Source organism: Melozone crissalis, unplaced genomic scaffold, assembly GCF_028551555.1.
Source record: "Melozone crissalis strain CALT ecotype California unplaced genomic scaffold, PUWL_Pcris_2 ptg000013l_1, whole genome shotgun sequence".
Classification (NCBI taxonomy): Eukaryota; Metazoa; Chordata; class Aves; order Passeriformes; family Passerellidae; genus Melozone; species Melozone crissalis.
In genome coordinates this window covers 6,234,729-6,256,403 of record NW_026535791.1, presented here as the reverse complement: position 1 = coordinate 6,256,403, position 21,675 = coordinate 6,234,729, and the positions used below count along the sequence as shown (strand labels likewise).

Here is a 21,675-nt window from a genome sequence, read left to right as displayed (position 1 = left end):
CAAATCAGCAGTTGACCCTGAAGTGCTCTTCCTAGCACCTACATTAATAATGTATGCTAACACTTACATTAATAATGTATGGGGGGGAGGTCTTTGCCCTAAGCTAGAATTAAAATTAGTGGGAGCACTAAAATATAAGTCTAGTTTCACTGTGCTGGTATGGCTTAGCTAGAGAATGCTCCCTCTGGCATAGGCTTTATCTACCCATTGCAGTGAAGGCCAACCAGGATGTGACATAAGCTGAATAAAATACTTGATAACAGAAACCAGTTTCTCATGGTAGAAAAAAGCCCTGCTCATTCAAAGAATGCTTTACTGTCATAAACACATGTATGATACATTCATTGAAGCCTTTCAGACCCCAGTCCAGCATCTTTAGGAATAAGTTAATATGGCAGAATTTATAAATATGCTTTGGCTTAGTCCAGTAGATGTGAACTGTCCTAGCTGGTTCTTTCACAGAAGCTTTTACACTGAAAAGCTGACATATACATTGAGGCTTCTGATACCAGATCAGTTGAATCACCAGCAACAGATTTTCATTATTAAGTGATAGTTTCTCCTTGTCAGGATCACAAAAAAGCAAAATGTCTTCAGTGGAATCCTAGCAGCTACCAGTGCTGAGTGCATCAGGTGGAAGACAAATCAAAGCACTTAGGTCACTTGCCAGTTTTAAATCAGAGGACAAGGATCCACTTGCCTGGTAGATATGTGATTAGACAGGTCTTTGCCAGGCTACCCTACTGACAGTGAGCACTCAGTGGCTGGGATAGATGTCTGTTCTTTTCAGAACAGAAGTACAAACTGAGGGCAAAACCTGGATTGAAAGGGGTACAGGAAAGTACAAAAGACATAATTGGTAAAGATCTTGAACTGATTTGGTCCCAACACTGATCCCTCAGGCACACCTCCACTTGGGTGTGAAGCCACTGACTACAATTCCTTGAGTGTGAAGCCACTATCCAGCCAATTCCTTGTCCACCGATTGGTGCCTCTGTCAAATTCATGTCTGTCCAGTTTAGACACAAAGTTTCATGCATGAAATTCAGGAAGCCAATCCTTTGCACAAGTCCAGGTAAATGATGTCAGTCGCTCTTCCCTCACACACCAAAGGTGTAACCCCATTGTAGAAGGCCACCTGTAGATTTGTCAGACGCCATTTGCCCATAGTGAAGTGATTTTGGCTGTCATCAATCACCTCCTTATTTTTCATGTGTCTTCTAATAGTTTCTAGGGGAATCTGCTCCATGATCTTGACAGACACTGAGAGTGATTACGCTGGTCTGTAGTTCCTTAGGTATTTTTTTTTTTTTTTTATGATGATAAGGGATTGGGGTATCTGGTAAGGGATTGGGATTGAAATGGCTGGGACTGTTTAGCTTGTAGAAGAGAAGGCTTGGAGGGAACTTTATCAATGTGTATAAGTATCTGATGGGGGAGCCAGACTCATTTCAGTGACAGGACCAGACGCAATGTGCACAAACTGTAGCAGGGGAAGTTCACTCCGAATATCAGGAAACATTTTTATGCTGTGAGGTGTTTAAGTGCTGAATAGATTGCCAGGAAAAGTTGTGGGCTCTCCATCCCTGTTGGTATTTAAAACTGTACTGGATGTGCTCTGGGGCAGCCTGTACTAGCTGATCATATTTTGAGTGTAGCATTGGACTAGGCAATCTTCAGAGGCGTCTTAAAACCTCATTCATGCTGAGGGACTGTATACCAGTGCAGGCTGTGGGAAAAAAAAGGGACAACCTTCCAGCCAAAAAAGCTTGTTTCCAGCATGGTATTTTCCTGTTTGCATCGATTTCTTTATTGCCCGTGGAATCCTATGCTTCCTTTTCTCATTTTTGCATCCTTGCAAATGTGTACCTCCCTAATTTTCATATCATTTCAGCTCCTGCCTTTGCACTGCAAAACACACAAATTTGTATTGAGCACCACAGTACAATGCCATTGACTCAGTGTGTCTAAGGCAGTCTTGTGAGAGATCATGCATTCATATCCATGAACAATGCTGGTCTCTGTGCCCCACTGCCCCTGCAGTTACCTTCAGGATGTTTTATTGTATCTTCTTTTAGCTATGGTATGTCTGTCTAGTTCTGATTCATCTACATTTTATTGTGACTTCCCTAATGCAGAAGGTATTTTATTATTGATACCAGGCAGATATCAATAAAAATTCTAAATATAATCTCTGAGATGTTTCTGAGAACACTTTACCAGCGCAGAGTTTATTTTCTAAGGGATTCTTTGTATCCAGGTTCTGAACAATTGCTGAATGAATGCTTAGCCCTTGGCAAGTAAAATAACAACTGAATGAACAAAAAAATAACACTTTATCTATAAAATATAACAGCTGAGCAAATGATAAAAATCCCCTGGTCTGTCCTGGGGGATCATAGGGAAGATGCTCGAGCTTAATCCTTAGAAGTGGATGCGGTTTCTGCCCGGTGACTGTGACGCACAGCTGTGCAAGGCAGGGAGATCTGTCTGCCCCTCTGCAGTGTCCTGTTCTGGTACAAATCAGTGGGGCTTGCTGGCACCAGCAAGTTCAGCTACACCAGGGCCAGTTCCACCTCTTGCACACCAGCAACCTGGAGCCGATGAGGAGGCAGCTCCTGAAGCACTACACTCCAAGGAAGGTGGCAAGCAGGGACAGGCTGAGGGCAGAGGGATTCTGCCTCTACAGGCTCGTGTCTGAGCCTGGAGGCCTTTGTTTTTATCCCCTAGACAAGTAATCTGTGTAACAACTTCAGAACAGCTGTGGCTCGCTTTGGACCTTGTGCAAACAGTGCTAGTTCCCTGTTCCCCCTGGTACAAGCACAGCCCCATGCCACAAGCCCACTCCCTGCCCCCAGGGTCTCGGAGGGGACCACAGCAGGTCCTCTGTCACCAGCAGAACAAGTGCTCGCCAAGCATGGGAAACCTCCCTGCCATGACAGACGTGGCAGGGTATTCCCGTGGCGTTGCACTAACTTCATTTGGATTTTTTTTTTTTTTTTGAGCTCTTCAGCTTTGGCAAAACACTTGCTCTTCCCCTCATGAGGACTTGTAGAAATTATGCTTACTGCCAGCATGTGAAAGCAGAAATTGTAACTGCTTCAAAAACAAGAGTTGAAGTGAGAAAACACGAATTTACAGGAGAAAATATGTCTTAGTAAGTGTGAGCAAAGGACTGGAGACTGAGCATTTGAAGTGGAGGCAGCTGCTCAGCTTGGTGGAGGCATCCTCTGACAAAAGGAAGATGCTCCCTGACCCCCAGAGAGGCCCCTCTTCTCCACGCCCCACAGCCATTTCCTTGTGGCTCAGGTCTTGAGTCCTCACTTTTGAAGAAGTGGTTTCACTGTGGGCAGTGTCAAGCACCCTTAAGGCAACCACCTGCAGGCTGAGTTTCACTTGGGGGCCAGGGCACTGCAGGGCACCACCAGCCATGACAGCGAGTTGGCCCCAGGGCAGCTCCGCTGGAACTCCAGTTCAGCTCACAGGTGAGGTCTTCTCATCACACTCTCCATTTCCCACTCTCACTGCATCCCTTCACATCTTTCTTTCCCCTTTTATTTCTTTTTCTCTTGAATCTTTTATTTTGTATCTTATCTTTCTTCTCTCATCTGGAGATGCTCTTCTTCCTCCCATCACCCTAATCTCTCCCAGCCCAGCCTGGCTTTTGCTCTTACTGCATCTGACACATTTTATGCTCAAGGCAAAAAGTATTTAAATTACTGGGGTTTTTTGTTTTCTTTCTTCTGATTTAAATGTATTTCCTGCTGTTAATGCTGGTTTGACCTGAGCACTTAAATAATATACCTGCAATTTCCCACATAACTAATCTGTAAATCAGATACCTTAATAGAGAGAAATATAATGATGCATCATTGTCTTATCAGGTTTTTTTTGTTGTTGTTTAATGATCTAAATAGAAGAAGGCCTGATATTAATATATAGAAAGTACCTTTGCTTACTGTTTGGGTGAAGAGTTTTGGAATTTAAAGTTTGTTTTCCTCTACTGAAAACCAGCTCAGCAATTAACTGTTATGAAAAAAGGAAATAGCATTTGTTTCCATCTCAAATACCTGAAACTGTTTTTCTCTAAAATTAATGGCTTGTTCCTATCAAAAATGATCTTGCTGATTCAAAATCCAGGACTGAGTGCATGTTTTTCTCCTGATTGATATAGTGCTGGTGCATACCTGAGAAAGTTTTTTTAACAACCTGTGGTCCATTTTTAGCTCCATATACAGAGATAATAATATTTACTTCAAAGAGCAATTGTTAGGTATTATTCATTCATGGTTGAAAGTCTACATGAGCTATTTGAAGAGAAGGTGGAGTAAAAATGAAAATGAATAATTTATGATCTTGCGCTTTGCATGACTGTTCATACTACTAAGCAAACCCTGTCAAAGAGGGATTTCTGTATTTTCTTCTTGACTGGGCTTTGCTACTTTTGCAGGCTGCCTAACAAAATAAATAAAAGTTACTAGCATCTGGGATGTGATGGTGTCCAAAGGGCCCTGTCAGCATGGCTAAGAGACAGTTCTGCACAGAGAGCACAAGGTGTGAGAGCCCCAAGATATTATCCTCTAGGAGGACTGATGTTCTTTCTGCTGAGACATTATTTAGTCAAGGCAAGGTGTATAGGGAGGCAGTGTTTCTTCTCATAAGGCTGGCTATTGTAGGGAAAAAAATGCAAATGCCTTTGGACATACAAAACAGTTAGAATCTGAAGCATCAGAGACAGACTTGACAGCAAAAATCTTGAGAACTGCTAGTTCCACACATGTCTCTAACAGATCACTCTTAAAAACAATTTTGGTGTAAATAATGTGAAGCATTTAATGAATCATATATACTTTCTTAAAAATGCCTGTGTTCCCTTTAAGAATCTGTGTCTGGAGATAAGACTGAGTAATAAATTGTGTAGACAACAGATGGTATCCGTATGATGAACCAGTGCCATCAGAAATGGCAACACTTTACCAGGAAAGGAAAGCTAAAGAATAATAACACCTGTAGGGAAATCTCCATAATATTTCTTTAGACTTAAGGCAGCAGTTCAGTCTTAAAATTACAGGCTCAGAACTGCAAAAGTTTCAAGAAAGAACAAGCATCTTGCCTGTGTTACTTGCTGCAAATAAATGCTCCCCAGCAGCAAGGAATTTAATCCCAAGAACTTCAGAAAACAATATACACAATACAATATATATGTAAATAGGACTATATACATTAAAAGCACTATTCCGGTTTCTCATCTTACATTCTTCTGGTCATCCCAAACAAGAGTTTGTGGCTAAAGGGAGTGTTATCTAGCATACAATTAGCCTTGCATTAGTGGATGAGGTAGGAGCATGGATGGGGCCTAGGAACAGGGGCAGTAGTAGTTTCGTGTTTTACAAATTGGAGGATTTTGTAAAAAGAAACTTTCAGTGACCTTTCTCAGCAGAGGAAGTTTTCCACTGACAACCACTCCTGCTCCCTTTTTTTTTTAATTGCACCCCTTTCTTACTGAGAGATGTTCATGAAACCCAGTTTTAGGGCACCTGAGAGAAATGAAGATGTGAGAAGCTGCCTAAGATCTCCTTGTGACTGGAAAATGAGAGGAAATTGTACATGAGCAAGGACTGCAAACTCAGATCCCAACAATGTCCAGATTAGATTATGGTGTGTCTGACTGCACAAAAATTATAGGGCAGTACTGTTGAAAATTCCCTCACAGAACATACAAGTGTCCATTAAATTCCTGTGGCAGAGATCCTGAAAATATGAGATGGGCCAGCATGTTTCTTTTGGAGGAGAACCCAGAAATGTGTGGGACCCAGCCACCTGCAGGATCTGTTCAACTCCCAGCAATACACTGATTTCTCTCCAACAAAACAGATGACAAACATTCCAGAGCAAGTTCAGGCACTGAGCCCTGCCACTGGCAGGGAGGTGAAATCAATGAGCACCCCAGGGGAAATCAAGTTTGATCTTGTCTCTTTTCCAAAACATGCAAAAACTTGGGTGCAAGCTGGTTGTGAATGTTGGATAAGGCCAGTACATGGTTTGCTCACTCAGGGAAACTGTTTGCCCCAGCAGACCACATATTCATGGTCATCCATCACCATATATTTCATGGATCAGAAGATAAGGTATCACTTCTGAAGATTCCTGAAGGTGAAAGGACTGTGCAGGAAAACAGCTGTATTCCAATGGAAGTAAATGCAACTTCTATGGGTGTTTTGTTTCTTTTGAGGTCTTGAGCCATTTGCTTTTCCCCTTCTTTTCTCCAGAAAATTCCTCTGGTTACCCATATTCCAAGGTACTGAGAAGCAGAAAGATGCCCAGAGTGCAGCCCGACTTCCAGGGCTGTCCCCACATCTCTGCCAGTGTTGGGTGGGTGCTGCTGCTGCTGTGGCTGCTCAGCAGAGGCAGGTTTGTCAGCAGAGCAGGGCTGTGGGCACCCTGTCCTGCTGCAGGAGCCCCTCCTATAATGACCTCCAAAATAATATGGCATGGAGCACCTCCTGCTCACAGGCTTCTGAAAAGGTACCTCTCAAAATACCTGAAACTTCATGAAACTCACATTTCAGCTGAGAAGCTGGTTTAGATCACTGGGTTGATTTAGGTTTTCTGACAATCTTCCTTTAAAACTGCTTAAAAAATGAGCAGGGCGAACAGACAGAAAAACTAGCTTATTGCCTTGATATTTGGCTCTGTTACTTTTGTAAAAGACAATAACACTTACTCACAGGCACTTACTCCTTTGGTGGCAGATAAGATTTCTAATGTGTGAGATGGAAGGGCTAGTTTGAAAAGTGATTTATTGTTACAGCATGCTCTATAAGGAATATGTTGGATTTTACATTTGTACAACCGCTTTGGAATTGCAATTGCTTTTAACCCTAACCTCCTAATGAGACAAATAAGAACAAATAGTATTTATTTTGTTCATTTTAGCCATATTTAGTTCCAAATAGCAACTGTAATTATTTTTTTCAAATATCTCAGATTTATTTTTGTCTTTTCTTATTTTGCAGCAAAATTCTTCTCTCCCTCTTTCTGTCCATTCTTCCTCCATACACATCTCAGTCCTTCTGTGTTCCCTTCTCATTCCCTCTTCCAGGAAAGTAAGGACAGTATCATCTAGTCAATTATAGAAACTTGATTTCATTTAAAAGGGAAGTTTTACCAGACTAGGATGACAAGGAGTATCAGTTCTTTATCTGACACCTTCTGTTTTCATTTCTGTTTCAGGCAGACCTTTTTCTCCTTCTTGAATTTGTGTGAGGACTCTTATACCTCTACCCTTAGATACCTAAGTTAAAGTAGCCTTTGCTTGCAAGAAGTTAATAATTCCACTAATGTCAGTAGAAGTGCTACAGTGTGTTGGGTAATGAGACTGGAGTACTTAAACACAGAGCAGTTTAAAAAAAAAAGAGTTAAAGCAAACTTACTTATGTCATTAGATGAGATGGATCTGTTTACCTTACTTCAGGGTTGTCTATCCAGCTTCTTAACAGCACAAACATGCCATTCCCATGAGCAAACATCCTCTAGAGAACAATCAAGGATAAGGACAGCCCAGTGCCACTTTCTGATTTGTGGGAGGCCTCTGTGGTGGCATCACACCAGTGCTTCTTTGCCCACAGAGTTGTGCAGTTGTTCACACAATCACAGCAGGGTTGAGGAAGGGACCTCTGGAGGTCGTTTGGTCCAACCTCACTGCTCAAGCAGAGCCCTCTAAAGCCAGCTGCACAGGATCCTGTCCTGGGAGAATTTCAATACCTCTGAGGGTGGAGACCACCACCTCTCTGGGCAATGTGTGTCCATGTTTGGTCACCCATATGGTGGAAAAGTCTGCTCGTTGCCTCTGTGTCACTGGGCACAACCAAGGAGAGCCTGGCTCCATCCTCTTTGCACACTCCCTTCAGGTGTTTGTGCCTCTGAGCTTTCTCTTCCCTGTGCTGAACAGCCCCAGTTCTCTCAGCCTTTCCTCATAGGAGAGATGTTCCTATCCCATAATCATCTTTGTGGCACTCCACTGCACTGCTCTCCAGTATGCCCATGTCTCTCTTTCACTGAAGAGCCCACAGCTTGGCACAGGACTCCAGGTGTGTCCTTGACAGTGCTGAGTAGAGGCAAAGGAGCTTTGTCTGCTGGCAAAACTCCTCCTAATGTGGTTCATGGTTCACCATACTTAGTGGGGTGGAAAGGTGATGTGGGAGCCAAGAAGAAGCTCCCTTGAGAGGACGGAAGATGTGGACAAGAAGCAGAAGAAGAACCAGCCACAGCATAGGCTCTTCCTCAGAGAGGTTGCCATGGTAGCTGAGGTTCACTGTATTTTCATCCACTTTTCAGCCACTTCCTAAAAAAGGGTATCCTCACAAGTCCCAGTTATTCTTTGCAAACTGAATCACAAGTGGCTGGAATCACCCAAAATGTGGCTAAAGCAGCAGGGATTTCAGTGAGGTTCCTGGGAGCACCAACCTGAGCAAACTACGTTGTTTTTCTTCTTAACTTAATGAATGCTGAAATCACTATTCTATCACAAGGCATGGTTTGGATATTGGCCTGCAATAAATTCTATGGCAAAATTAATCAATAACACTGGATATGTAATAGTATAATGAGAAAAATACTCTTGCAGTTCCTCTCATTGTGAGCTTATTTTTGCTACATAAGGCACTGAATCTGACATACCTATAAGTAATCAGTAAAAATAGGAGTATATGCTGACTCACAGCTGCCTGTTCTTTGGGGTAAGTTTTTGTCTGGTTTTCCAACAGAGGAATGTAAAATATTTGCCCCATGTGATACTTTATTTGAAAGCTTCAGCCATCTGAATTATTCTTTGATAAAACCTCTGTGTAATTTACAAGTTGTCTGCAATGAGCCATAGGCTGGGCTGCTGACTGTCCACCTCTAAGAAGACAGGTATTAGCACTGAAAAGCATATTTTTATCCAAAAGATGAAGCTTGCTGATATCTGCACCAAAATTTCTTAGGACATAACAAGACAGAGGAAAAATTGAAAACAGTGACCAAGTTATTAGGTATTTCTTAAGAAAAACCACGAAAGAGCAAATTCTTGCAGCTGTTTTCATCTGGGACCTGAAAACAGAGGGTTGATGAAAAGATGATGAAAATTTAAAATATAGAGTTTTAAACAGAATGCACAGAGTTTTCCCTGTTGCTTGTGTCAGGCTTGGTTGAAGTAGGTGGGTCTTGGCAGTAGTTTTCTGAGGCAGATTGAGGAAACTTCTCTGCTTCTCATATGTTGAAGAAGATCTTGTAGATTAAGGCATAGATTAAATTTGGGAGAACTAGGGAAGCAAACTTCTTAAGAGAGACAGTGTGATTTCACTACAGAAACTGACATAAGATGGATGTAATCAACCAGCAAAACCCTTTGCTGAGACTTACACTGGATGCAGAGAAATGGTTTACCCACTGTGACAAGTTCTAGTTTAATATATCTTCTGAAGAAATAATTTTGAAGCCACTTTAATAAACAGGGGCACAACCTACATGAAGGTGTTCTTCTGAGAAAGAAGATTTTACTATATCAGTTGTTCTTATGAAAAGAAAACTCGAATTTTTTTCTATTTTTTTTTTTTCAAAATTAGAGAATCATAGAATCACTTAGGTTGGAAAAGACCTATAAAATCATCAAGTCCAAGCATTAATCCAGCACTGCCAAATTCACTACTAAATCATGTCCCAAAGTGCTACATTTGTAGGTCTTTTAAATACCTCCAAGGGCAGTGACTCAGCCACTTCCCTGGGCAGCCTGCTCCAACACATGACCAACCTTTCTTGAAGAAATCGTTCCTGATATCCAATCTAAACTTCCCTTGATGTAATTTGAATCCATTTCCTCTCATCCTCTGATTTTTTTACCTAGGAGAAGAGGCTGATTCCCTGCTCACCACACTTTCTTTAAGGTAGTTGTAGAGACCAATAAGGTCCCCCATTACCCTTCTTTCCTCCAGGCTGAGCTCCCTCAGCTGCTCCTCATCAGACTGGTGTTCTGGACTCTTCCTTAACTTTCTGAAGCATTTTTAAGATTTTGTCTTTCAATTAAAAAAAAAGGAAATAAAGAGTTTGCTGGAGATTCCATGGGGAACAAAAAAGAAGATAATGAAGTCAGTCACCAGCGATTTAACTAATGCATGGAAGAATTTACAAGGCACTTCTGTGTCACGTTCAGAACATACAAAAGCATAGCATCTCCTCCGGCCCGCGTCCCGCCGGCATTCCCGCGGCAGCGCCGGGATGCGCGGGGAGGCCGCGCGGGCCCGCAGCGCCCCCTGCCGCCCGCCCGCCCCCCTGCAGCCGCTGCAGCGCGCCCGTGTTCTCCCTAACCTGGCTGGTGCCCCTTCCGTCCTAGGGGCAATCCACTTCATTACAACTACAGCGGGCCCGTGTTCTCCCTAACCTGGCTGGTGTCCCTTCCGTCCTAGGGGCAATCCACTTCATTACAACTACAGCGGGCCTGTGGTCTCCCTAACCTGGCTGGTGTCCCTTCCGTCCTAGGGGCAATCCACTTCATTACAACTACAGCGGGCCTGTGGTCTCCCTAACCTGGCTGGTGTCCCTTCCGTCCTAGGGGCAATCCACTTCATTACAACTGCAGTGCGCCCGTGTTCTCCCTAAACTAGCTGGTGTCCCTTCCGTCCTAGGGGCAATCCACTTCATTACCACCTACAGCGGGCCCGTGTTCTCCCTAACCTGGCTGGGGTCCCTTCAGTCCTAGGGGCAATCCACTTCATTATAACAGCAATCGACATAAAACCTCCTGCCCTCTCACAATACCAAACCCCCCTATTCGTCTAATCAGTCCTAATCACCGCAGCACTCCTACTACAGTCTCTTCCAGTCCTTGCTGCAGGAATCACAATGCTCCTTACAGACCGTAACCTCAACACCACATTCTTGGACCCTGCAGGAGGAGGAGACCCCGTTCTATACCAACACCTTTTCTGATTCTTAGGTCGCTGTCCTTTTCTGACTCACGGACACTGCCCGGACAAGCAGCGCGGGCTGCCAGTGCCTGCGAGGGTGGCGCAGGTTGGAGAGGAGCTGGGAGGGCAGGGGAGGTGGTGGGGGCAGATGCAGGTGCAAAAATAATCCACGCGAAGAGCTGCAGGCCGTAGCGAACCAGACTGGTGGGTGACAGTGACATTCGAGGATGTTGGATAGTGTTACTGTTGGGCCCCATTATTCGTTTTTGACTCAGTACACAGACCCAAATTGAGCACTTTTTGAAGCTACACGACCTCCCCTGCTCCACTTTCTCTCTGCTGTCTTGCTTACTGATTCAAGTCTAAAGATTCTCGTCCCCTCTCTCCAAACCCTCCACACAGAGCCATCACACTCTATAGGCTTCTTTCCACCTCAAATCTCAATCATGCTTGAACACGACTGTGAATAATTAAATCAATTCATGTGACATTTATTGTAACTAACTGGTAAGACCAGATAAATGACTGCTCCTGACCCAGACATATCCCAGGCAGTGTTCCAACAGCTGGTCACAATCAGCACAAGCTACAGCAGAGGCACCTTGTCACCCACCTTGCTTGTTAAACCCTGTTCTAACATGGTTATTATTCCAAAACACAGAGCAACACCTCTGGCCCTACCATCATACAAGAATGAACAAGGTGGATATTTTTTTGAGCTGGGAGTTATTTAAGCTGAAAGGGTGAAGATGCTGAGGAAGAAAGCTATGCAAAAAGATGAGGAAGGACAGAAGTTAAGTTTGATAAGAGAGAAATTAGATATGGTGAAAAGATAGGAACTAGTTTAAGATCAGTTCTTTTTACCTGTCCTGCCTCCCTCTGATTTCTAGCATATTTGTATTGAGTACAATTCTTACTTCAGGATCCACTTCAGGGGTGATTTGAGAAAAAGGCTACCACATGCAAAAGTGGAGGTTTTAAAGAGTTAATGAATGAATATTAAGCTCATCCATGAGCTTAATGCCACTACTTTGGAGACTTTTTTCTGACAAGTCATGACAGACATAACAGTTTTCCGGGAAGACAGGATCTATCGACCTCCTCTGATCACAAAGAAAATTTTGGAAAGTTAATCCAGAGTCACACTCAGAGGACATAGTCAGAAACCAAAGAAGACCCAAATCATACTTTGCTTTATGTAAATCTTCTGGTCTGTAAAGCAGAGTGGAAGGTTGTTCTATGTCTAGGGAAGGCCTGGCTGCTATGCAAAATATTAAGCACCCTGAGCTGAATACAAATACAGGATGCATCCCTTGGTATGAAGAGAAAGGTTTTCATCTTTCACAGTTCTCCAGTTTCCAAGCTATTATCTTTCTAGTTAACTCAGAGTTTCAGCATATTTTGGAGTGGTTTTCCCAGTCTTCCAAAGGCTACTTTTGTCAGGTCCCATTTGAAAATAAACTTTTGGAAGCAGTTGCATTCATCTGGTAGCTGAACTAGCTTAAAGGGAGCTTCTTGGTCTGGTATCTCTCCAGTAGATTCAGACCTTTCTTGTCAGCACCACAACACGTAAGCTCTCTTTGCCTTTTACAGGCATTGCCCCAAGTATGTGCCAACACATCTTGATGAAATCTTAGCTCTGTCTTTGGCAGCTAGATGTTTGTCTGACTGCAGTGAGAACAAGATTTCTCCTACTGCCTTTAATTTTGTATAACCTATAAAAAGATAATGAAGATGGAAAGCAGGCATAAACAAACATTATTCAGAGGCAGCAATTTATTTTCATTTCAGCTTCATTCTAGTTCAGCAATAGACAATATGATTATGCATGCTTACATATTTGATATTCTTTACCCAGTGCTTTCAGTCTCTGCAGTTCTTAATTTGGGTTTTCAGGAGGATGGCTGATGTGCAGACCATAACAGCAGCCCTTGAAGAGGCCATGTAGAAGCTGAAAGATCTAGATGGCAAATCAGAACATTACCATTTTCCCAGTGTTTTTTTTCTTGATTTTACTTTTTCTGAAAGGCTCATTCATGCTCTGATTTTCTATTTTGTCCTACACAAGTCTTCAAGACCTACACAAATTTAGGCCACTCAATATCATGTAAATACTTCTTACTATCATGTTACTCATTCATTTCTCGCTGTAAAGCATCTGGAATTATGTCAGGTTCAAAACATCCTTCTTTACCCTAAAATCCTTTACAGGAATAAAGGTACACCACAGCAGTGGCAAGCTGTTGCAGTTTACATGAAGAGGAGTCACATTTTTACTTACACATGAGGGGGTCAGGGTTCTCACTGCTTCCAGCATAGTCCCTCACACCATCCTGTACAGCTGCAGTTCCAGCTCATCTGACACTTTGTTTGCATGTCTCACTCACAGTCTGGTTGCTACAGCTGTCTAACTTTTGGCTGCAAATCTGCTCCCTGTTGATGTTTAAGTACACCCTCCCCTCTTCTGCTGTGTCCTTAGGACTCCCTCTGACAAGGCAGCATGGGCAAAGTGGAATCATGCCACATTGGGATACACTGGCTTAGCTTGTACAATCAGAAGTTTAAATTATTCACAAACCAGAAACATAAAGCAAGGGAATGCTCAGCAAGCCAAATGAGTTGAGATTTTGAGGTCATACTTTCAGGTGGTTTCTGCTGGTGTGTTTTAGACATCAGAGGACATAGGTGGGTTTCCATCAGCTAAATCCCTGGCCATGAGCAAGGTGAATAGTCTCTGCTTTGAAAAGAGTGGAAGAATCAGCCAACAAACCAACAAGTGGAGAAGTGGAGAATGCTGAGCAGAGAAGGACCTGGTGAAAGGATAGGGAGAGAGCTAGGAACCTGAAGGAATTCAGTATGCTTGGTGTAGATACCTGATGCATGCCTGCCTTTCAGCTGCCCACTGGCACTCCAACTCCAGAAGTGCCATTATTATTTTTATAGCCAAAGGATGGAGACACATGTCTCCACGAAGAAATCACTTTCATCCTTCTTAGGGATAACACACAGGGTTTTACTCAGACATCTGCAAAAGCAGCCCATTGCCTGTGCATGCTGTGGAACGGAGGCAACCAAAATGAAGCATATGTTGCATGCCTGAATGAGAAGGACTCAGCCTTAATACACTTTGGCAAGGAGAAGAGATTGTCAAAGTGTTGCCAGCTCAGAGCTCAAATAGTTCCAGAAGATACAAATGGCAAGGAGGAGATGGCCCCAACTGTAACTCGTTTCTTCCTGCTTCCAGTTTTGCTCCTTCATTGCCTGCAGGAAGACACTCATCACATTCATCCTTCAAGTTCTTTGTGATATATTTACTTTCTTTCCTTCTTTCAACTCTGCACCTAGCTTTATGTGCAACCATCTCAGGAACTAAGGGAAACAAAAAAAAAGAAAACAAAGCAAAACATCAAGGCCTGAGGGCAGAAATATTTCAGGTTGCCAGGAGAAATAAGTTATTTTATGATTCACTGCTTATTTGTATGTTGAGGACTGGCTTTAGGGAATTAATGGAAATCAGACACGTTTCACCCAGCCAGCTGTACAGTCCTGCTTCTGTTTGGTGTAGTGGTGGGGACATGGTTACTGTAACTTCTGTAAAGCTGAAAGCTGACCTTTCAAGCTGCAGTCCCGCAGAAAGGCTTATAGGAAGCATTCTGGAGAGATGATGCCTTTGAGGCATCAGAAGCTTTCCCACACTTCTCTTTACGCATAAAGATAAAGGACTTCTGCTACTAGGGGCATCCACAATTCCTCTGGGCAGCCTCATTCCGTGCCTCAACACCTTCCTAATGAGGAATTTCTTCCTGACGTTTAATCTAAACCTGCCCTCTTTCAGTTGAAACATTCCCCCTTGCCCTTGTAAAACATCCCCCTCCAGCTCTCTTCTAGCCCCCTTCAGGTGCCTGCAAGGTGCTGAAAGGCATCCTTCTCTTCTCCAGGCTAAACAGCCCCAAATCTCTCAACCTGTCTCCGTAAGGGATAATCATTGATAATCCTCTGATAATCTTTGTGGCCCTCCTCTGGACATGCTCCAATGACTCCATGTCCTTCTGTACCCCAGAGCTGAGCAGAGCACTGCAGGTGGGATCTCACAACAGAGCAGAGGGGCAGAATCCCCTCCCTTGACCTGTGGCCCACGCTGCTTCTGATGCACCTCGGGATAAAGTTGGCTCTCTGTGCTGCAAGTGGACACTGCCAGCTCATCTTGAACTTCTCATCCACAACATTCCTGAGTCCTTCTGCCCCGGGGCTGCTCTCAATCAATGTTTCACTCAGCCTGTGTTTGTGCTTGGGATTGCCCTGACCCAGGTGCAGCACCCTGCACTTGGCCTTATTGAACATCATGAGGTTCCCGCAGGCTCACCCCTCAAGCCAACCCAGCTCCCTCTGGATGGAATCCCTTCTCTCCAGTGTGTTGCCTGCAGCACACAGCTTGGTGTCATCAGCAAACTTGCTGAGGGTGCGCTTGATCCCACTGTGCATGTCATTGATAGAGATGTTAAAACATATTGGTCCCAGTTCTGATCTCTCAGGAATACCGCTTGTCACTGCTCTCTGCTTGGACATCAAGCCTTTGTCCATCTATCCATTGACCAACCAGATTTGCCAGGTGCCATTTGCTCTTAGTGAGGTCATGTTGGCTGTCACCAGTCACCTCCTTATTTTCCATGTGCCTTATAGTTTCCAGGAGGATCTGCTCCATAATCTTGACAGGCACCAAGACTGCCTGTCCTGTAGCTCTCCAGGTCTTTTTTTTTTTTCTGAAAAGGCAACTTATGTTTTCCCTTTTCTTATCAGTGGGAATTTCACAGGACTGATACAGCTTCTCAAATATGATGGATAGGGGCTTATCCACTTCCTTTGCCAGTTTCCTCAGGATTCTCAGACACATCTCATCAGGTCCCTTGGACTTGTTCACCTTCATGTTCCCTAGATGTTCTCAAACCTGATCTCCTACAGCAGGTGGTTTGCATTTTCCCAGTCCTCGCCTTTGCCTTCTGTGGGAAGGAAGGTGCATCATCCTCCATCTCACAGTGGGCATGATCGTCTTCCATCTCCATGCTGCAGAGTTTGGTGCTGCAACGTTTGGTGCTTTCCAGCACAAGGATGCAAAAGGGGAGCGCAAGAGAGCATCTGTGTTTGGTAATGCTGTTTCTAAAGGAGCCTCTATAATACATAGTGGCTTTTGTCTTTAGACTTTCTCTGCAGAATTATGGGACATACTTCTAAAGTGTGATGTGCCTGTGCTTTTGAAAGGTTCTCCAAACAGAGCTTCCACTCAGCTTCAATACACAAATGCAGAGTTAGCATATTCATACAGTATGTCTGCATATTCAGTTTGGCTTTTTTTTTTTTTTAAAGATGTAATCTTTCTACAGTTTTGTTGTATTTTAACTAAAACTACTGTCCCATAGCAGAGATCTAGACTTTATTGCATGTGTTTTCTATTTCTGTTTTGCAGTTTTTGTTATGACAGCAGTTGCTTTCGCTTCTACAATGACTCAAAATACATCTGAGATCACGTGTGGGTTTATCAGCCAGAAGGATGAAGGTTCAGAAGCACCAGAGACATCAGTAGCTCCTAAGGTGATATAATAGAGAACAAGTTGCTTATAAAATGTTCCTGTCCACCCCAGGATACCTTCCCAGAAACTTACGACACCCTAAACCTTTAGAATGTGAGGACATCACAGACAAAATCTAGAGTTATGCCAAATATGGCTCCAGCAGGTTAGAGGGATACATATCTGAAAATTCAGACTCTGAAACTGTGAATAGTTAAGTACCAGTTTTCTCTAAAACCGGCTTTTATATTAACATCTTGATGTTATCTTATACCAGCATGCCTGAATATTGCTGGATATTGTTGGCAATGTATCAGTGTTAAAATATATATAAAAATATGTGCCCTTAAGAGGAGACCGCCAAGGCCATGGGGTGTGTGTGCCACAGCTGCTGGGACTGACAGAAAGTTGTACCACCCTCTATTCCCACCACCAAAGCCCATAAATCCCTGTCAGGTCCAAACTTTGACTTCAACACCAAAGCTGGACAATGAATTAAATACCATTTTATTTTCTTCTAACCCCCAATGGTAGAAAACCAGGTGGAGGTGATGTGTAACTAAATTATAAATCAGCTGAGACCTGTGGTTAAAATATTTCCTGAGGATTCTTGTTTCAAGGAAGTCTTATGAAATCTTTTTCATTCCTGAATGAATGAATAGTAATTCAAATAACAAATGAAGATACAGCAGCCAAAGCTGTGCTGTCCTTGTATCTGACAAGGCAGAATTTGGCTGTTATTTCTGAGTACTTCTCAGGTCAGGAGAAAGGAGAAAGGAGAGAGGCATGAGAAGAACCAACCAAACAAGCAAAATGGGGATGCAATGAACTCTGTCCTTTTATAGACTTACGCAGAGTAAAATTCACCCAACAAAGCAATGGAGACATTTAGGGCTCCTCTTCAGACAGAGCTACTTCCTTGCCACCTTTTGCTGCAGCTCATCTTAGAGACTCACTAATCTGTTGGTGGCTTTCAGAATGACTGTGGAAGATTCTGTCTCTGTTTGCAATTCTCCTTTAGCTGTACACAGGGGTGAGGAAATGAAAAATATGACAGCATCCAGCCCAAATGTTCCTTACCCAGTAAAGCCCCCAAGGAGCTGAGGAGCAGCCTAGCCAGATGATGCAGTGACAAGCAGTGAGATGCTAAAATAAACCCAACATTCTGACCCTGCCTTTGCATCCAAGTTCCAAACAGAAAGGTTTTATTATAGTTCTGTGTCTCCCTGTGGTTCTAAACAAAAGAAAATAAAATCAAGTAAAGAATAACCTGTATCACTAACAGAAATTTATCACGGTTCTGGCTAAGATTGTTCTGTGGTGTTTGTCTAGAGAACAGAATTGACTAATTCAACAGGAGCCCTATAGAGTTTCCTCATGCAATAGAATTCCACATATTTATTAATAGGTTGGGTGGTAGAAATAGAACCCTTTAAAAATATCTGAGTGCAAAAAAAAAAAAGCAAATAAAGCTAACTGCTAATAAATACCTAACAGTCTGTCCTCCCGCATTGCAGGTTCCTAATATTTTGGAAGATCTTGGGTGTTACTTGAATTCTCATAACATCTACCAAACAATAAAAAATGTGGAAGTCAATGTACTTGAAGATATGGAATTAAGAATAACAATGAGCATTTCAAATATCATTTCATGCTTTTGGTTCTTTAAAAAGAGCAAAGCCTGTAAACTTTCTTTTGACTCAGAGAATAGGTAAGTCAAGGGATGTACTGGATCAAAGATCCTTTAAGAGATCTTTTCTTTTAGAATGCAAATCAAATGTTTTCTGTGACTGTGCCTGTGTTTGATTTCATGTATGCATTATCTTTTTCAATCTCTTAATCCTTAACTGTTGTCACCCAGCAGCACGTTACTGATTGTCATTTAGATCAATGTACACATATGAATCTTAAAACTAAGAACATTTTAAAATAAGCTTGTTCTTTTAATTTGTATGGCATCCTGCATGGGAGTCCCCAGGCACTCTCTGGCATTGATGGATTTGAGCTTTGCCATGATCTTGAGGAAAAATTGTGATTTTATAGCCAAAGAAACAGAGGCATGAAAATTACGTGGCTTTTAGGATAACAGTGCAGATCAAGAACAACAGCAACAGCATTCTGACTCTCACAGCCAAACCTGGACTGGAACCTGAGGCTCCATAATTCCCTCCTCATGGAAGCTTGTAGAATGAGACTGTAGGTAAATCGTTTGGCTGTGGAGCTCCTGAACTGCCTCCAGCTCAGGAGGGCCATCCTTCCCAATGCTTCTCAGCATTAAGCATGTGGTACTGTGACTGTAAATTCCTATGTGCTGCTTGTGTAGTAAGACACATGAAGGAAGTATTTCAGGTTGAAGGGCACTGTGTAAATAATGAATACCAGTGTCTTTGAAGGGTTTTTGCAAGTGCTAAAGAGCTAACATTTAATTGTGTGTGTTGCATATTACCTTCTTCATATTAGCATGACAAATACAACTTTCTGTTTTATAGATATATTGCATCTTTGGCTTTTTCCCAAATAAAAGAAGGACAAGCTGGGACGTACACCCTCTTGGTCACAAGTAAAACTGGCAATTACACAGTGGTTGTGCCTGTTCTCATCCGAAGTAAGTATGTCTACATGAAAGGGGTCACTCCATCAATAGGTTCAAGGGCAGAGGCTCAAGTTCAGTCAAAGCAGTGAAGCTTTCATGTGCTGCACTTCAAGCATCTTCCTAGATTAGCATAGCACTTGGAGCTGTCTTCGGAGGCTGAAGTCAGAACCACAAACTATGTGAGTCAGCTTTCTCTAGTCAATAAACCATGCAAATGAACAAATAAAGATATAAATGTGCAAAGCTTTCTTCTCCCCTGTGAAAAATCCCCTCTGTGTCAAAAGGGACAAACTGATGGTGGCTTTTTTTTTTTTGTGCTTTCCATGCTCATGGGCTAGATTTGTTTGCTTTCATTTTAACCTGTTTACTGTTGGTGTTGCTAACTTGGTTGTAATGTGGACCAGATCAGGATTTCCCTTTTATGTTCTGGTCACACTTTGACCTGCTGCCACTTTTCCAGTTGTTCCTGCTGCTAGGGCTCTCACTTCTCTCACTGCTTTTCCTTTTACAATTCTGTGGGTGGCAAGAGGTCCACTGAGAAAAGGGGAAAGAAACAGTCCCTCTTCTCAGCACCAGCTTTGACTTCTTCATTGTCTTTTAAATCAAAACTTAAAACTTATCAGTTCTGCAGCTGCTCAACACAAGTGTGCCCAAGAAGCTGAGGTTTTAGCTGCTGTTAAATGCTCATGACAGAGCACCTGTGAGGTGCAACTTTTTGAAAGGCTCCCAGTGAGACTGGATTTGATTGAGTTTTCTCAAGGCTCACACAAGAGACATCTCTGTTGCAAAGGCAACAGCTGCAACAAAGTGCAAGCTTCTGTTTCTAACTAGGGGTGTCCAAAAACATCTCAAAAAACCCATAAACATCTCAAAAAAACCCATAAAGACACATAGTGACAAGATTTTTTTAACAGAATAGGAAGATTATATTATTTTGTCTGGAAATGGACAAATTTAAAGATAAAATGTAAAACTGCAAAAAGAGATTTCAAAGGCAAAACCTCAATCCAAACAGCTAAAAGACTAGCAAACCCTTCCAGGTTTAACAAGCACTATTACTTGCATTGGTTTTAATAAACTGTGACTAATCAACATTTGGTTTTCCCTCTTTAGTTGTTTCTAAAGTATTTCTTCTGTTTAACTTTTTTTCTCTCTCCGGTGCCAGAAAAGTCACCTCTAATCTCTCCTTGTTTAATTTGAAGGGTTACTGCATGCCTCAGTTATAATTTTAACAGCTTCATTGAGGGGATAAAGTATTAGACTTTTCATTAAGAATTGCCATCTCTATACCAATTAGGCTTTAGAGGTAAAAAGTGTTATTACATGTGCAAGCAAGAATAGTTCGAAACAATGTCGGTAAAGGTCTTTTCTATATCAATTGCTTCGATTGCTTTCTCTTTGGTCCTGTGAATTTAATGTCATGATTACCTCTCTTATAAAACCCTTCAGGCTAGATGTGAATCCTTCCAATTGGATGTGAATTTCTGTAGGTAAAAAAAACCTCTTAGACATAAATGAGGAAAGAAATTACAAAGCCATGATTATTACTTTCACCTTAGCACATCACCTTGCCCACAGTGAAAGTATGACTGAGGAAAATGTCACTTTTACATGTGGCAGCTGCAATTTCATTGTAAGATTACTTAAAACTGGACTCAGTGCTTTTCATTTTGAGTCAAACCTTTAGCAGTTTTAATACATTAAATTTTTTGTTCCTAGTCCGGGTCTGTGCCTGAGAGGTTCAGGACACTGGGAATTATCTAGGAATCATTTCCCTCTGGGTTACAGATGCAGAGTAGGGAAGTTTGCTGGTTATCAGAAGTCATTATCACCCCTTCTGTCTCCATCATGTATCTGATCTGACTGAGCAAACCCCATTTTGTGCACAGATTTTGTAGTCTCAACAGATACTCCACCAAAAGACAGGCTTAGGATGTGATTTCAAAATCACAGTTGCTCCTGCCCAGTGAAATGAATAGCAACCACAGAAAATTAACACCTTTCAGTATCAGCCTCAGGATTATCCCCTGGCATATAGAGGCAGGCCTTTGGTACAGGGAAGCTGTTCATTTAGCAATCAAAGCTGAAAAGCTCATGAGACCAACCCACAGTGCACCTAAGGCTAAACCATTTTCTGTTGCCTCAGTGTTGAAACTCCTGAAACAAATCACAGCTATTAAACTTTATGTACTGCAAAATAAGCAAAACAGTGTTTCAAAATTATTTCATCTTTCTTAAACATTTGCATGATTTTTATCAGAAAAACCAGCCAAACCCTATTTCAGGAAAAGGGAAAAATCAGATTCTATCGAGTGCATTTCTGAGAGTTACCCCCAGCCCTCTGTGGAATGGATATTCTGCAAAACACCTGAAAAGAGGTATGTGTATGTTTATATGCATGTTGAATCCCTAGACTGAAAGTTTGCCATCTTCTGAAGAAAAAGTGGCAGGGTGAGAAGAGATGACCTCATGATGTGCCGGGTCAGGTTTTGATTGTATATTAGGAAAAATTTCTTCACTGATAGGGTTCCTAAGCACTGGAACAGGCTGCCAGAGGAAGCAATTGAATCACCAT

At 42.4% G+C, this 21,675-nt stretch overlaps 1 protein-coding gene across 1 annotated transcript in view; it reads left to right on the top strand.

The window, feature by feature from the left end:
* The first annotated feature begins 15,982 nt into the window (after nt 1–15,982).
* FLT3 (fms related receptor tyrosine kinase 3) overlaps nt 15,983–21,675 on the top strand; it is a 28,890-nt gene continuing 23,197 nt past the window's right edge. The window contains exons 1-5 of the mRNA XM_054271825.1: nt 15,983–16,085; nt 16,405–16,529; nt 18,025–18,218; nt 18,997–19,112; nt 21,361–21,478. Of these exons, the coding sequence (XP_054127800.1) occupies nt 15,983–16,085; nt 16,405–16,529; nt 18,025–18,218; nt 18,997–19,112; nt 21,361–21,478 (656 nt within the window). The remainder of the gene's footprint in view (nt 16,086–16,404; nt 16,530–18,024; nt 18,219–18,996; nt 19,113–21,360; nt 21,479–21,675) is intronic.